Raw genomic sequence first — 15,150 nt, 5'->3', positions numbered from 1 at the left:
ATTCGCATGCTCTCTTCTCTCACTCATAAGCAAGTCTAAAAAAGCTCTAATATGCATGCACTGGATAACATGAGAATCCCTGATATCTCTCTTTTGGTTTGTCCAGCAGGGCTAGGTTCCCATTCTTTTCGTTCTCTCGGCCCTTCCTTCGCGGAAGAAGGTTATATAGTGAAATTCGGGAATGATTTTGGGTTTTGGTTTGGCTTTTTCTAGACGGCACCGGTTGAAACCATCTTCTTGCGTAGGTAGTCCTTGTACTCGCCAATGCTGCCGTCCCATCGACGGATTGTCTTGTGCTCACACACCATAATATCTTTGGCAATCTTGTCCAAAAGTCTGTGATGGGGTTAGTCGATACGAATTGTTTTAATAATATATATAATTAAAAGGGGCAAGGCTTACCGGAAATCGTGAGATACCACCACAACACCACCGTTGAAGGCCATGATGGCGTCGGCCAAACTGTCGATAGTAGGAATATCAAGACCGTTGGTCGGTTCGTCCAGAAGGAGCATGTTTGGCGACTCGATGGCTAGTAAAGCGAAAACGATACGGCTCTTCTGCCCTTCGGACAGCGTGCCCATGAGCGCAGTCTGTGACTCACCGGTCAGACCGTAACGGCCGAGCTGTTGACGCCAGTATTGGTAATCCTGACTCTTTTCGCTGAATTTGTCACGCACAAAGTCAAGAGCTGACTTAGTCAAATCTAGCTGCTCGGCAGAGTGTTGACTATAGAGACCCAGCTTCAAGTGAGTGTGGCGGGTCACACGGCCACTGTTGGGGCTCAGTTTGCCGGTCATCAAACGAAGCAATGTCGATTTGCCGACACCGTTAGGGCCCACCAAAGCAGTTCGCGAGTCCATGTCAACACCTAAATCAAGGTTCTCGTACAAGGTATCTTCGGGGTTGCCAGAATACGAAAACGTCACGTCATCAAAGGACAAGACTGGAGGTGGAAGCTTCTCGACATCGGCGAAACGGAAGGTGAAGACTCTGTCCGGGATGACGGGTTGGATAAACCCATCGGCCTCCATTTTGTCGAGAATCTTTTGACGAGACTTGGCTTGACGGACCAAGTTTGCATATGTACCAGCAGAAGCGATGAACTTCTTGATGTGGGCAATTTCTTCCTGTTGCTTGTTGTAAGCTTTCGTCTGGTTCGTCTCCTGCTCATCCCTGGTCTTGTGGTATGAGTCGTAGTTACCACCATAGTACAAAAGCTGCTTTCCACGCATGTCGATCATGTTTGTGCAGACACCGTTCAAGAAGTCCATGGAGTGAGAAACCAAAACAAGGGTACGATCCCACTTCTTGAGATACTCTTCAAGCCACACGCAGGCTTCGAGATCCAAGTGAGCGGTAGGGTCGTCAAGCAACAGGAGAGAGGGCTTGACGAAGAGGGCCTTGCCGAGGGCCACACGCATTCGCCAACCACCAGACATGTCCTTGGTCTTCTTCAGTATAGTGGTTTTGTTGAATCCCAAACCAGTCAAAATGAGGGAGGCACGAGTGTGGAAGGTAGAAGGATCCATGGTTTCCATGCGCTATAAGCCGTCAGCAATTGCCTCATATATCGTGCAGCTACGGTAATAACTTACCTCGTAAAGATCCTCCAATTGAGGAGCGTCAGGGCCTTCTTTCTCCAAGATATCTTCGGCCAATTTCTCCATACGCTCCAGTTCATTCTCAGCCTCTCTGACGACCCATTCCAAAGCACCGAGATCGCTGGGGGGCGCACCCTCGTTCAGGAGGTAGATATCAATGTGGTCTGGAATCGGGAACTCACGCTTGTCGATGGCCTTCAACAATGTCGACTTACCGCAGCCGTTCTCACCGAGCAAGCCGTAACGTCGGGCATAATTGAGCTCGAGAACACTGTCGTTGAAAAGGACCTTGCCGTGGAACACCAAGGAGGCCGACGTAATCTTCGCGTCGCGGGAAGATTCCATCGATGACAGCACACCTGTTGTGACACGGTCGGAAAGGCCGTGCTTGTCCATCTGTGATGTCAATTTGTCGACTTCCTTCATCTTCTCGGCAGAGGTGGCGGGTTGATCGCTACCGGGGACGGCCTCGCCATCACCGTCTTGCAATTCAGCCTTGGCTGCCTTCTTGGCTGAAAGCTTGGAGGTTTTCTTCTCAGTACCACCACCATCGGCAGCACGCTTGGCCTGGCGGGCGGCCTTGGATGCAGATACCATATTGGCGGATGTGGAAGGAAAATGCAGAGGAAAAATCTGCTCTACACGATCGGAGAGCAGAATACAAGGGCACAGGTTTCTGTCCTTATAACACGGATTTGTTATTTGACTTCTTCAACGAAGAAAGATAAACAAATCCAATCACAGGAGCTGTGCAGAAAAGAGAAAGGCGATTAAAATCTGCAATCCCGCTTTTGTGGTGGGGTACCTACTCAGTGGTACTTCTGCCTTATCGATTGCAGAGACAACACGAGCCCCGCCAACAGTCGAGCGCCGCAAACACACTGGGGTATCAGGAAAAAGACTAGAGAGGAAAAGAGAAGGACTGGCAGCTGTTTCAGGATCTGCTGCGAGCCGGTGGTATGCAAACTCAGGAAGCAGTAAGAGTCTAAGAGTAAGTAATATTGATTATCGGTTTAATTATTTCTTTCACTCTGAAATTTTGTGGCCGGTGGAGCACGGCGGCCCCTCGCCAGCGCTTACTGGCCCACACACGTCATCCGCCCGTGCAGGTGGCGAGGGCGACTAAGGACTACGGATATGTCCTACAGGGTCAGATCCATGCGTATATTCGTGTAGTCGTGTATGTATATGTGTATATGTGTATATGTGTATGTAGAGCACTAGAGTCGGTCACTGAGTTCTACCAGAAAAGTCCGCTCTTCAGGAGTCAAGTACAGATGCTGGGGCACAGTCAGGCTCCCCTTCCTGATGATCACTTGTTCCTCTGCCAGCCCTTCACTTCGCCCCGAAGAACATTGTGTCAGTTTGCTTTCAACATCCGCCTGTGCGTCGTTTTCGGGGGTTGCTTCTTTTCGTTTTGTTTGGGCGAGATCTTCGGGGGTCCACCAGTACTGAGGAAACTTGCGCTGGATATTGTTGATAATCAATGCAACGATTACCATGAGAACTGCTCCTAACAGGATCACGGGTACCAGCCACCATCCCAATGGCAGTGAGTCGTTGCTGACAACAGCCAAGAGAGCGGTTGCGCCAGCTGGTGGATGGACCGTTTTGGTGATAGCCATCAACGCTGTAGCGAGGGCACAAGCCAACGCACCCCCAACCCAGCGAATAGATTCAAAGTGTGGACTCAGCGCGAATAGTTTACATATTGCCACGCCGATGACACTAGAGATAAACTGCCCAAAGACGGAATTTCGGGGTTGTGCCAGTGGAGATTCAATGGCATAAAAATTCAATACCGACGCAGCACCCTAAGAAAAAGGTCAGAAAGGCGAGTAGAAGCTTGAGAAATTGTTCATTACATACGAAACTCGCAATGATAATCGGGGCTTGGTGGCTCTGAAATGCGGCCACATGCTTTGATACAACTTCAATGACGATCAAACCAGCGAATATTCCCACAAAAGCCCAGGCCGTGATGATCAAATTACCAACTGGCTTCATCGGCTTCTTTCTATATCCGAGCACATATGACACTGGGTATGGAAGCCATTTCCAAGGCGGTGGCGGCACAATGGGGTTGAGCCATCGATCGATATCAAAATTCCATGCAGCAGGATCCGAGAGACCCATCGCAGAGCAGCTCTGGAAGATGAGTCAATGTTCTTGCAGATGAAAGACGGTCGCAAATAGCTGTGGTCACTCCACGTCAAGCAAGAGACGTCTCACAAATCGACTCGGCTCGGCTCGCAGTTAAGCTGTTGTATGTTTCTTTGTCGAGCAGGGACGGCCAAGGCATGTGTGTCCCTTTCATGTCTCACGGTCGGGTCCTTTGTATATATAGGCTGCAGATGGCACATCATCTGCGGACCAAAATACGAAATTGCAGGCCATCTCCGCGGATCGTGCGGAGCCCCAGGGCAAAGAATCAACTTGCAAAGCACTGCCAATGCTGGAAACAGAAGTTCTTCCACTTGGGGAAATTGCAACTGGCCACTCACGTGCTTGGGATTGAGTAATAGAAATTCTAAATGCGGCTAGCGGGATATATGCTGACTAGCGCAAGTCACGGGATTGATCGCCGCGGGACAAACACGGCAAACACGGCAACCAGGGCCGTCATCGCAACTATTAATCCTCATTAACCTTCACCTCTCCATGTTATCTTACATTGTCTCGCAATTGGTGGTGGTGAGGTTGCAGCCCATGGCTTTACAAATGCTTGAACAAGTCACTTCGACGGAAAAAGGAAATGGTTATTCTACATTGCATTTATTGTGATCGCTAACTGGATACATTCCGATTTATACAGTCAGAGTCTTGCCCTGTTTGGAGCTCTCTTGAGCTAGCTCGATGAGCCGGATGACCTGGCTCGCCTCGGCACCGCTTGCGGGAAGATCCCCTTCACCGGAGAGAGCACGCGCAAGCTTGCGATAATATTCCACCCATGTTGGCCCTTCGACAGTAGGAACAGTCTCCGCAACGGGTTGGTCGTTCTGTATCGTGGTGAGAACACCTACATGGGACAGTTAGCTCGGTCGTCTCTTATGAGTCAACTACATTGCACGTACCATATCTGTCGCTGGGCTCCAAACCGTACACGCTGTTCCCTGGTAGGATACCAGCCTTCAATTGCTCTTCCTGGACATCTAGGTGGAATTTCTTAAAGCTTCCCTTGTCACCCCTCACCCAGAAGCGGAGTTGCTTTTCCTCAGGGCTCACGACCGCGGCTTTGGCTGTCACCAATGGACCGTTGTCGTAATGGAAGAGAACCGTAAAGGAGTCCTCGAAGCCAGAGGTGTTGTTTTCTCGTTGGCTGCCAATGAAAGCCGTGACACGCTGAGGCAAGCCGAGCAAATAGACAGCTTGGTCCAGTAAATGTGTTCCCAGATCGTAAATCGCACCACCTGCTGGCATGACCTTGGTCTTCCAGGAAGTAGAAGCCGCAGGGATTTCGGGACGATGGCGGTCGAAATGGCTCTCGTATTCCACCACTCGACCCAATGAGCCATTCTTGACAAGTTTAGACAGCGTGACAAAGTCCGCATCCCAACGGCGGTCTGCATCAGACAAGAAGATATTAGAGCAGTCAACGTAAAATATATGTCTTGCTAACACGTACTTTGGTATACGGCAAGAAGTTTCTTTTGCTTCTCGGCCAATGCTACTAATTCTGCCGCCTCTTTGTAGGTCGGGACGAAGGGCTTCTCGACCACGACTGCATTCAAATTAGACATGCTTAATCGACGAGGCCCTATGATTCCATACCGTGCTTGCCGGCGTCTAGTGCCAACTTCGTCAATGCATAATGGGAGTCAGGTGCTGTGGTGATCACAACGACATCGACCTGAGAGTCCTTCACCAAGTCGTCTGCAGAATGGTACAGCTTGACACCGGGGTGATCCTTCTCGGCATTGTCGTCTGGCTTGGGTGTGCGCTGCACAATAGCATACAGCTTCAAGTCAGGGACGGCAGTGATGAAGGGGATATGAAAGATCTTGGCGCTGAAGCCGTATCCCACAACGCCCACGTTGAAGGTCTTGGACGCCATTTTTGTGCTGTGCAGTCGATTGTGGAAATGTTGTGAATAGACAATGTGGTAGACTCCCTAGATTCCAGGGAATCGTCCTCTTTATAGTTGAGGGCAGTCAAGAAATTCGGAATTGGAGCTTAGCAAAAAAAATGCCATTAATAATTAGCATCGTCATACCCGTAAAGCCTCAGTCGGCGCGGGGCAGCTCAACCCGAAGCTTGCAACGTCTCATTTGCCCGTCGACCCAGCAAGGCCCATCGTCTTCAGCGGGGCTTCGTTGCCTCCCGCTGTGGCTGGAATACCACTGCTTTTCTGTATCTATCATGGCTCTGGACAGGACTGCTTATCAACTCCTTCGTCTTTTGGTTTACGACTTGCGTAATTGTAATCTGGAAAAACGAAATATCATGCTTGCCCCGGAAACCCTTTCCCGAGATATATTACAGACGAATTCGAAAACGCCTTCATGTTTTCACACACACTCTTCTTAATCCTGCCCCACAGCGAGGGCATTTAGCTATAAGCCTAGGTTAAATATAGCAGTTGTATTTTACTCATTATTAGCATTTGGTTCGTACATACTCGTTACAACTCCACGGTAATCGGTCCGATATTAACCCGATATATCATTACCAGCAGGCAAAAGTAATTAAGAGTGCTCAAGACGGGAATTTTCTCTCTGGAGATCGATTCTTTACTTCTGCTTTCATATCCCATGTTTGGAAGTTAGTTGAAGCAAATAGAAATATGAACTATTATGTATATGTGTGCGTACAATTATAAGTGTTATTATTTTAATATCCCCAAGGTTGTCTGATAGGGAGGTTTCGAATGCCTCTGCACTGTAGATTAATACCTGTGCGGGACAGAATACCAGAAGATATCATCTGCATTACTATTATAAGCATTAAATTATAGCACCATTAAACTGCCTAGTTATGTAGTATGTAGTAATGGTACTCATTGTCTTTTGAGGGGTGCTCATCAGAGATGCAGATTATGGCTTGTGATTGGTCGATCTGCAGGCCCCTCCAGCCAACTCATCATGGCCCACCCAAGCTTCCCAGCCTTTTGTTGCATGCAATCCTCACAAGCAGCCATGCTCTTGATCCTGGCATCAAAGACTCGATGACACTGAATGCTACCCCTTCGTTGGCATGGACTTTATCTTGTAGAAGCTTAGCTTAGGGTAAAAGTCTGACCGTCCAGTGCCGCCGCTTATATGTTCCCACTGATGACGTCCTTTTCCGCAAACAGTTGATACAGTTCATCTGTTCACCTTATCATTGACAACATATGAACATTAGTGTTTACTAACTCACGACCGCTCGGATAAGGACAGAAGCAGGGCCGCATATAATGCAGGCGACTACGATTTAAACGTACCAACTTCCGAAGTAGCTTCCTGTGCAAGTGTACGCAGTGGAACATAATGGCTTCACGCACTTCCTTTCGACCTTCTCACGCTCTCAAGTCAGCTGGCGTAATTATCTTCTCCTCAAGAATCACAGTCTCTGAGCTCTTTCGAGTCATTTTTCAGCTTTGGGTGTCTCTTCTTCTACTGCCACTCGATACCTCGATTCTGATAGGGGTATCGCTGCTCGGTCGTATTCGTTTTTTCCACAACAAAGACCGACATCATCGCCGCAATGTCCTCCGAAACCCGCGATTCTACCCGAAGACAATTCTCATCACAGGTGTCGGTACAGCACGAGGGCTGGCGCTTGCAAGGCAGTTTCATTATGGTGGCCATCGAGTGATTGGCGCTGATGTGGGCTTGACGCCGATTCGCTCTGGCGGCAGCATGTCCAAAGCTGTACATTGCTGTTACTCGATCTCCAAGACCCAATATGTTTGCAACTTGCTCGATATTATCAACCGAGAGAAAGTTGATATCTGGGTGCCTTTCTTAGACCGCGCAACTCCGCTTGAGGATGGCGTGGCGAAGAGCACCATCGAGAGCCGCACATCCTGCAAATGTGTGCATTTCAATGTCGACAGCGTGACTATTTTCAGCAGAGATGATCTCTTCTTGCAGCATGTCGGAGAGAAGGGGCTATCCGTTTTCGAAAGACACAATGTAAAGTCTCGCGACTCTGTCCACCGTATCCTTAATGGCTCTCCTAGCAAGAATTACGTCATTCATACAACCATCAAAGGAGCGATTCACGATGCTGTCCTATTACCGAGACGAACGCCGAGTCAAACATACTCAGATGTCAGCGAATTGCAAATTACCAAAGATCATCCCTGGGTTCTCCAACAACGCGCACGACTGGGCAGTTACTGGGCAGACTTTTTACTAATTCAGGGCTGTGTTAAGGCGATGAAGATCCGCTATTCCAGTCAAACATCTGGCTGGCAAGAGTCCAGCTTAAACTCCAGCATTCACGAGGTAACGAGACAGTTGATGGAGCGATTTGCGGATAAAGGAAAATCTCAAATGAGTGGCCATTTATCTGTCAAGTTCATGGTTGACGAGGAGATCAAACGAAATACAGTCTGTTATACTGTTTATCTTGCTGGCTGTCGTCAAGGGACCGCGGTTTCTCGGTTACTGGATGATCCTCCTCCCAACCTTTTCACTTGTTATTTGGAAATCCTCCCAACTACGGCCGATTCGGCCAATGAAACTGCTCCGGAGTCCTTTGAGAAACGAGCAAAACCGATATGGCCAGTGGTTGCAGCCGAGAAGACCACGCGAGGAATCGAACGATTTACGTACCCCATTGAAACCATCAATCTAATGAGCCACAAACTAGGTCTCAGCGATATTTGGAACCGATCTCGATTTTCTAGCATCGATCCACTTCCATGGTGGTGGCACTTGCACATTAGCCAGCCTCTGAACGATCTGGTTTTGATGGTCAACGGTTCGACCGAGACGTATGTGAAACGACAGTTATGAAAATGTTTTTATTGATTTTAATTTCACAATTCACTGTTGGCACACCCTTTTTGTACATCATTCTCAGCACCCCAGAACATGAGGCGGAGTGTTTGGGCACTTGAATGCCTGGTTGGCCATTGGCTGGACTGGCGCAAATGTGGCTAACGACGTCTGGACCGTGGCTGAGTTTCTATATTTAACCTGGCCTAAACTGTTCTTGCCAGCGTAACAGCCACTCAATTTCGGATTGTTCGGGCGAATAAGAGTATTAGTGTACGTATTGATGAGACATGAAATCGAAGAGATTACTTTTTAGGGCAAGAACAATAGCAATAACAATAGCAACAATAATTAATAAATAATAAGTAATATCAATGTTCTCCGTAAATGAAGCAGTATATATCCCGGTCTTAGCGTTCAGCCTTGCAGCGCTGCCCAATCAGAGCGCGCCGAAGTGTGGCTGGCCCAGCTGAAACTCTGCTGGCCGACTGATTGGCGGCCAGCCAAACTTCCTACGTAGGCTGCTGCTAACTGCCAGTTGCCCGAGTGAAATCTCACGCCGGTAGTCAGTGACGACTACTGCCTCCACTCTGCCAAACATCTCATTTTGCTGTCTGCTATAATTGTTCTTCTTATCCTTATACTTGACTGCCTACCCTCGTTCGTTATTCTCATCCTCTATTTATCGTGTCTCCGTGGTAGCCGCCATCTCTGCTACCTTTAACATATCTACTACGACTGTCAACCTCCCTCCATAATCATTCCGCCTGTTGGATAAACATACAGTCTTCCGTCGATCGCACCAGAAAAGCATTCATACCCAAACCGCAAAGCGGCAAGTTGCAGCCTAAAATACTGTTGATCATCGGTAATTGCTTGGATACCTTTCAGATCCCTTGTGTATATAGACGGGTTCCGGCCTAGTCATAATTCGTCTCCTTCACCATGAGACTCCCATCGATAAATCCCGCCAGGACCAAGAACTTGGTACATGGCGCCCAGGCCGTGTTGATATTCTTTGCATGGGTACTTACAATTGCTGTGTTCACCAAGAGCGGTGGTGTTGACGGCCGCTCTGGCTGGTACTTTGGCGTGGTAAGAACCCATCTCTCCCCCTTGGACGAAGCCGTCTACAATCGCTGGTAATAATTTTGGCACTTTCTAATACAATATCCTTTTTTCAGTGCTGGCTGTCTATTCCTGCCCTCATCTATCTCGTCGCCGTGCCGACCTTTCCACGTGCTCGTCGATTTGGCAATGTCTACGCCTTTGCTACCATCGACGGTCTCATGGTACTTTTGTGGTTCAGTGGATGGGTTGCTGTTGCAGACTATGTCGCGGAAGGCAAAAGCAAAGGCGAGTCGGAGCAGGATAATTCTAAGGATAAAAAGTCAGGCTGCGATGCTTTCGCATATGGCAGTTCATCCAAGTGTAGTGTCAGTACTGCAACGGTGATCTTTGGCGTGATGGTTTTGTGAGTATCCATCATTATCGATGTCAATTTCCTTGTATTGTTTATTGACTGTGTATAGCCTTCTCTTTATCGCCACGAGTTATCTCTCCTTTCGCAATGTCATCTACTTTCGTCGAACTGGTACTATGCCTGATGCCGTCGCCGATCAGACCTTTGATGCCCAGACGAAGGCAGCCTTCTCTTCAAACACGGCACATGACTTTGAGGAAGAGGATGAGTTCCGGTCGGGACGCACTGGAGGTGAAGGCCCCTCGAACTACGGTCACGAACGCGATGAGGACTATGCTCTCCTTCAACAAAGCGAAGCTGACGATTTGGGTGGGTCGCACCATGGCGGCGTCCAAGGCGCATATGATCCTACCTCGACAAGCCAAGGATCAGTGATGCATGACTACGATGCAAGTTACAATAGCGGCTATACTCAGCCTCACACGGAAACGACTGGAGACTACAACGACACCAGCTACCAGTCACATAGCAGCTATAACCGATGAGCTATATAGCACCCAGCTCTACAGCCTACCCCACGGGCTGATGAGAGCCGCTGATGCTTAGAGAACCTTTGTTTCACTTCACGAAGACATGTTCCATCTCCTTGTTTTTCTACCGCTGAGGCCGCTTATCTTGCTCTATACCATGCTTGTTTACATTCTCACTCGTCTGTACGACGGATACAGTACCTTTTGAATCCGACGCCTGGAGTGGGGCATTTTGATACATACATATTTTTGGATCTCGTCTTGGCTACCTTGGCTTGGGGGGAGAAAAGTGTGTTTCATTTCTCAATCTGTGTTAATTTGAAAGGACTTTTGCCTGCGTGTTTGCGTTCCTTACGTTTGTTACTATCTTGCACTTACGAATATATGTAAATAATCACATAGCCTAACGGTTTGACTGTTGCCAATATTATTTTGTAGAAGACAATAATAGCTCCCTAACTAATAGCTTTTTGATGAGATGTCATTCTGCCACCGCCTTTTCTCCGCGGAACTTGGCAGGTAAAGGACAGCTAGCCCAGACTGAGGCGCTAACTAGATTAAACAGTCACCGACACCATTGAGATGCTTGCCACACTTACATTTCCTCAATTCTAGTCATCTTCTAATAAACACGAATCCTTGCGCCTCTGCACAACTCCAAAGTTCTACCTTTCATATCCCACTCGGTTAGTAAACCTCCTCGACTCGCGTTGAAATTGTACAAAATACTCATCTACACTAGACTCCTCGCCTTTCAAGTCCCCATTCCTGGGATAACTTAACCACCAGAAAAATGATATCCGATATCGACAGCTACACTCAGCACCCTCTCCAACTCGACCCGGCTACGAAGAGCATATCCCTCGCCACAACAACAGGCCAGACTCCCGCGCAAGTCGAAGCCATCAACTCAGAACTCCAACAGTTAAACACGCTACACCGATCCCTGATTGGACTTGACTCTCCCAACATCCCTCCCCCTCCCCTCCCCATCAACCCCAAACGCAGCGCGCAAATCACCAAACTGCGAGAGACCGCCAACACCGCGTTCAAGAAGTCAAACTATACCGAAGCAGTCAAGCTGTATGGGTATGCGATAGACATGGCCTTCAGTAGGCCGGGCTGGGAACCGGTTAATCTGGTCCGCGATGAACTCTCGGGTCTGTATTCCAACCGTGCGCAGGCATACATGTCACAACAGATGTGGCCTGAGGCGTGGGTCGACTCGAAGTGCAGCGCGGAGTGCAAGCCAGTCGGCAATGTCAAGGCGTGGTGGCGCGGTGGGAAGTGCTTGGTTGAGATGAGCAGATGGGATGAGGCTCGCGCATGGGCTGAGCAAGCTCTGGGGATCGAAGGCCCTGCCAGTGAAGGTGGGAAAGAGCTGGTTGCTTTGTTACAAGAAATCGAAGCTGGAAGCAAAAGGGCATAGACTAGCGTGATTGGCATTGTGGTTCACCTGGTATTTACTGTGTACAATTCTGCACTGTTTCTTTCTTCTCTTTTTCGATGCCTTTTAAGCTCTTGTTTGGTTTACCGGGGCATATCTTTCGTACATTACAGGCATTGCGTTATTAGCGGCGTTCGGCGAGGCTTTGCAAACCAGAGCTGTTGAAGTTAATGATATCAAAATTTACTTGTGAGCTGAGCTTATCAATGTTCGGCATCAATTATGAAGGATGTTGAAAACATTCAAAAACAACCTTGATATACTACACGTTTCGAGGCGGGGGACCGACATCGCCCGCCTCTCCCACAAACACTAGACAGCCAATCTGCTATCAGCGACCACGCCAGTTGACCATCTACACATAATCAATCACAAACGATATGCGTTCGAGAAGGATTGCATTGCCGGTTTCTGGAATCAAAAGCGAATACCATGCTGTTTCTGCCCCTAGCCCGTTCCGGCAGTCGAATCCCGGCCAATAGGAGGCGGTCCCACACGAGCTTATCGTTATCGGTGGCCCATGTCATTTAGCATACAATTATTAGATGCTGGTTGCGATTGGCGTGCATGGACTGATCTCTGATCTCTGCAGGTATTTAAGCATCTGCGAGTCCCTAGGCAATTGGATGGCTTCGTACTACCGTGCGCACTACATTCTATGGGCAAGCTTTAGCTTCAGACTCGTATACTCCACCTACCTCCTATCCTTCGTCTGCATACACCACTAGTACGGTCAATTGGTATAATGGTCGACCGTCTTAAGCAGCTGACCTTCCAGGTCAGCTCTACGGCGCCTGCACCTCACCCCCTTGATCCCTTGAGTACCTCCGAAATCGACACAGCAGTAGCGCTTATTCGGGAGAAGTATGCCCCAGTCAACTTCAACGCCGTGTCGCTCGACGAGCCCCGCAAGGCAGAGATGCTTGCTTGGCTGGCAGACTCACAACGAAATCCTCGCCCTGCCCGACGAGCTGATGTCGTTTGCATCACCCCGCAAGGCAAAGTCTACGACGGGATTGTTGACTTGAATAAGAATGAAGTTGTGGAATGGAAACATACCCCGGGTGTTCAACCCATTATCACCATGGAAGAGCTCCAGGAAGTTGAGCACATCTGCCGTCGGGATCCCAAGGTTATTGAGCAGTGCGGGATTCTAGGTATTCCGCCGCAGGATATGGATAAAGTATACTGTGATCGTGAGTTTAATATCTAGGTTCAAATGGATCAGATGAACTAGAGGGCTAATTGCTTATAGCGTGGACTATTGGATACGACGAACGCTTTGGAAGCAATGTTCGTCTGCAACAGGCGTTGATGTACTATCGTCCGCATGTTGATGACTCCCAATATGGCTATCCGCTCGACTTTTGCCCGATCTATAATGCCGAGACCAAAAGCATTATCCACATTGATATTCCCCCTGTGCGTCGCCCACTGAATAAAGCTCCTCCAAACAACTATCACGTCAAATCTATTGAAGAATCGGGAGGATATCGCACAGATATCAAGCCAATAAACATCACACAACCACAAGGTGTTTCGTTCAACATAAATGGAAGGGTCATTGACTGGCAGAAATGGAAAATTCACGTGGGATTCAATTACCGGGAAGGAATTGTCTTGAACAATATTACCTTTAATGACAAAGGAACTATCCGTCCCATCATCTACCGCTTGTCATTAGCAGAAATGGTCGTACCCTATGGAAACCCAGAGCACCCTCATCAGCGCAAACATGCATTTGATCTGGGAGAATACGGCGGCGGTTATATGACAAATAGCCTGTCTTTGGGATGTGACTGCAAAGGTGCTATCCACTACATGGACGCTGCCTTTGTTAATAGAGCCGGCGCAAGCACCGTTATCAAGAACGCTATTTGCATTCATGAGGAGGATGCGGGAATCTTGTTCAAACATACAGATTTCCGTGACGACTCGACTATTGTCACCCGCGCTAGAAAGCTAATCATCTCACATATTTTCACTGCTGCCAATTACGAGTACTGCGTATACTGGATTTTCCATCAAGACGGCACCATCCAGCTGGATATCAAGCTGACTGGCATTCTGAATACCTACTCGATAAACCCTGGCGAGGATACTAATGGCTGGGGCACGGAAGTCTACCCTGGAGTCAATGCCCACAACCATCAGCACCTGTTCTGTCTGCGTATTGACCCCCAAATCGACGGACAAGACAACACCATCTTCCAAGTCGATGCAGTGCGAGGACCTGGGGAAGTAGGCAGCACAGAGGATAAATACGGAAATGCTTTTTACGCCAAGAAAACAAAATTCTCAACCCCCATCGAGGCCATGTCCGATTACAACGGAGAAACCAGCCGAACCTGGGAAATCGCAAACACGAATAAATTAAACCCATACAGCAAGAAGCCTGTAAGCTATAAGCTTGTCAGCCGCGAGGTTCCTACGCTCTTACCTAGGGAGGGCGGACTGGTCTGGAAACGAGCTGGATTCGCTCGTCATGCCGTTCACGTTACAAAATGTAAGCACACACCTAATCCTTACTCCTCCTGCAAACACAATCACTAATAAACATTAATAGACGCCGACAGCCAACTCCATCCCGCAGGCCGCCATGTGCCACAGACATCAGGGGAGCCATCCATGGGCTTACCGATGTGGATTGAAGCGACAGGCTCTGATTCCATCGACAATACCGATGTTGTGTTATGGCACACATTCGGCCTCACACACTTCCCTTCTCCTGAGGATTTCCCCGTCATGCCTGCTGAGCCTATGACAGTGTTACTGCGGCCGAGGAACTTTTTTGATCGGAACCCAGTTCTTGACGTCCCTCCGAGCTATGCCCGCACACCTTCGCAGGTTGCGGCTGGCGCTTCCGGGTGTGGATGTAACTCGAAGGCCAAGGGTGATGGCAGCAGCGTGTTGGTGTAAGGCATTTTTAGGATTTGGCCTTTTCGGGAACGGATTATGGAGTTGTTTATAATGAAATAATGGATTGATGGTTCTCTTATTCACTTCGGAATATCTGTTGGAAAATGTTCCCTATATAAGTCGTTTATGCCATTAGTAGCTCCGTTAATACATTTAAGACCTTTGAACTAACATTTGAAATTTCTACTGCAATTGATTACCACTTAATTTCGGCATCTGAAGTTTAGTGCGCTACTTTCCTCGAACGTTTCAAAGAGATTCGGTCGCGAATATTACTGTATATCGAATAGGGTGCGACGTG

The 15,150-nt window shown here is 48.5% G+C and overlaps 7 protein-coding genes across 7 annotated transcripts; 4 read left to right on the top strand and 3 right to left on the bottom strand.

The window, feature by feature from the left end:
* Positions 1 to 209: 209 nt before the first annotated feature.
* On the bottom strand, positions 210 to 2,201 carry BGW36DRAFT_290028 (putative ribosome biogenesis ABC transporter Arb1; the record flags this gene model as incomplete). The annotated part of the gene is made up of 3 exons (XM_046210725.1): positions 210 to 336; positions 403 to 1,544; positions 1,599 to 2,201. The coding sequence occupies 3 exons, from the start codon at positions 2,199 to 2,201 to the stop codon at positions 210 to 212; spliced, it is 1,872 nt and encodes a 623-aa protein (XP_046075830.1).
* Positions 2,202 to 2,512: 311 nt separating this feature from the next.
* Positions 2,513 to 3,832, bottom strand: BGW36DRAFT_117141 (HPP family protein). The gene is made up of 3 exons (XM_046209263.1): positions 3,816 to 3,832; positions 3,474 to 3,752; positions 2,513 to 3,418 (listed from the first exon to the last, which is right to left on the bottom strand). The coding sequence occupies exons 2-3, from the start codon at positions 3,738 to 3,740 to the stop codon at positions 2,825 to 2,827; spliced, it is 861 nt and encodes a 286-aa protein (XP_046075829.1). The 5' UTR covers positions 3,741 to 3,752; positions 3,816 to 3,832; the 3' UTR covers positions 2,513 to 2,824.
* Positions 3,833 to 4,411: 579 nt separating this feature from the next.
* On the bottom strand, positions 4,412 to 5,658 carry BGW36DRAFT_395089 (putative NAD binding Rossmann fold oxidoreductase; the record flags this gene model as incomplete). The annotated part of the gene is made up of 4 exons (XM_046217996.1): positions 4,412 to 4,623; positions 4,679 to 5,167; positions 5,230 to 5,325; positions 5,376 to 5,658. 4 exons carry the CDS (start codon positions 5,656 to 5,658, stop codon positions 4,412 to 4,414), a joined length of 1,080 nt encoding a protein of 359 aa, XP_046075828.1.
* Positions 5,659 to 7,177: 1,519 nt separating this feature from the next.
* On the top strand, positions 7,178 to 8,527 carry BGW36DRAFT_263447 (uncharacterized protein; the record flags this gene model as incomplete). The annotated part of the gene is made up of 1 exon (XM_046210095.1): positions 7,178 to 8,527. A coding segment is annotated over one exon (1,350 nt), but the record flags the coding sequence as incomplete, so codon positions are not given.
* A 948-nt stretch (positions 8,528 to 9,475) lies between these two features.
* Positions 9,476 to 10,498, top strand: BGW36DRAFT_356569 (uncharacterized protein; the record flags this gene model as incomplete). Its single annotated transcript, XM_046213788.1, has 3 exons — positions 9,476 to 9,625; positions 9,715 to 10,004; positions 10,063 to 10,498. 3 exons carry the CDS (start codon positions 9,476 to 9,478, stop codon positions 10,496 to 10,498), a joined length of 876 nt encoding a protein of 291 aa, XP_046075826.1.
* Positions 10,499 to 11,276: 778 nt separating this feature from the next.
* On the top strand, positions 11,277 to 11,912 carry BGW36DRAFT_356568 (uncharacterized protein; the record flags this gene model as incomplete). The annotated part of the gene is made up of 1 exon (XM_046213787.1): positions 11,277 to 11,912. The coding sequence occupies one exon, from the start codon at positions 11,277 to 11,279 to the stop codon at positions 11,910 to 11,912; it is 636 nt and encodes a 211-aa protein (XP_046075825.1).
* Positions 11,913 to 12,675: 763 nt separating this feature from the next.
* On the top strand, positions 12,676 to 14,849 carry BGW36DRAFT_356567 (peroxisomal copper amine oxidase; the record flags this gene model as incomplete). The annotated part of the gene is made up of 3 exons (XM_046213786.1): positions 12,676 to 13,126; positions 13,186 to 14,436; positions 14,497 to 14,849. The coding sequence occupies 3 exons, from the start codon at positions 12,676 to 12,678 to the stop codon at positions 14,847 to 14,849; spliced, it is 2,055 nt and encodes a 684-aa protein (XP_046075824.1).
* Positions 14,850 to 15,150: the final 301 nt, after the last annotated feature.

This window comes from Talaromyces proteolyticus (genome assembly GCF_021365285.1).
Source record: "Talaromyces proteolyticus strain PMI_201 chromosome Unknown BGW36scaffold_3, whole genome shotgun sequence".
Lineage (NCBI taxonomy): Eukaryota > Fungi > Ascomycota > Eurotiomycetes > Eurotiales > Trichocomaceae > Talaromyces > Talaromyces proteolyticus.
The sequence above is the reverse complement of the archived record's forward strand: the minus strand, read 5'-3'. Positions and strand labels throughout refer to the sequence as shown.

Bases quoted from the DNA above. Each gene is read 5' to 3' on its own strand.
- BGW36DRAFT_117141 (XM_046209263.1), bottom strand. From the start codon at position 3,740: ATGGGTCTCTCGGATCCTGCTGCATGGAATTTTGATATCGATCGATGG. The intron at 3,419-3,473 runs GTATGTAATGAA...CCTTTTTCTTAG, and splicing joins CGATTATCATTGCGAGTTTC to GGTGCTGCGTCGGTATTGAA.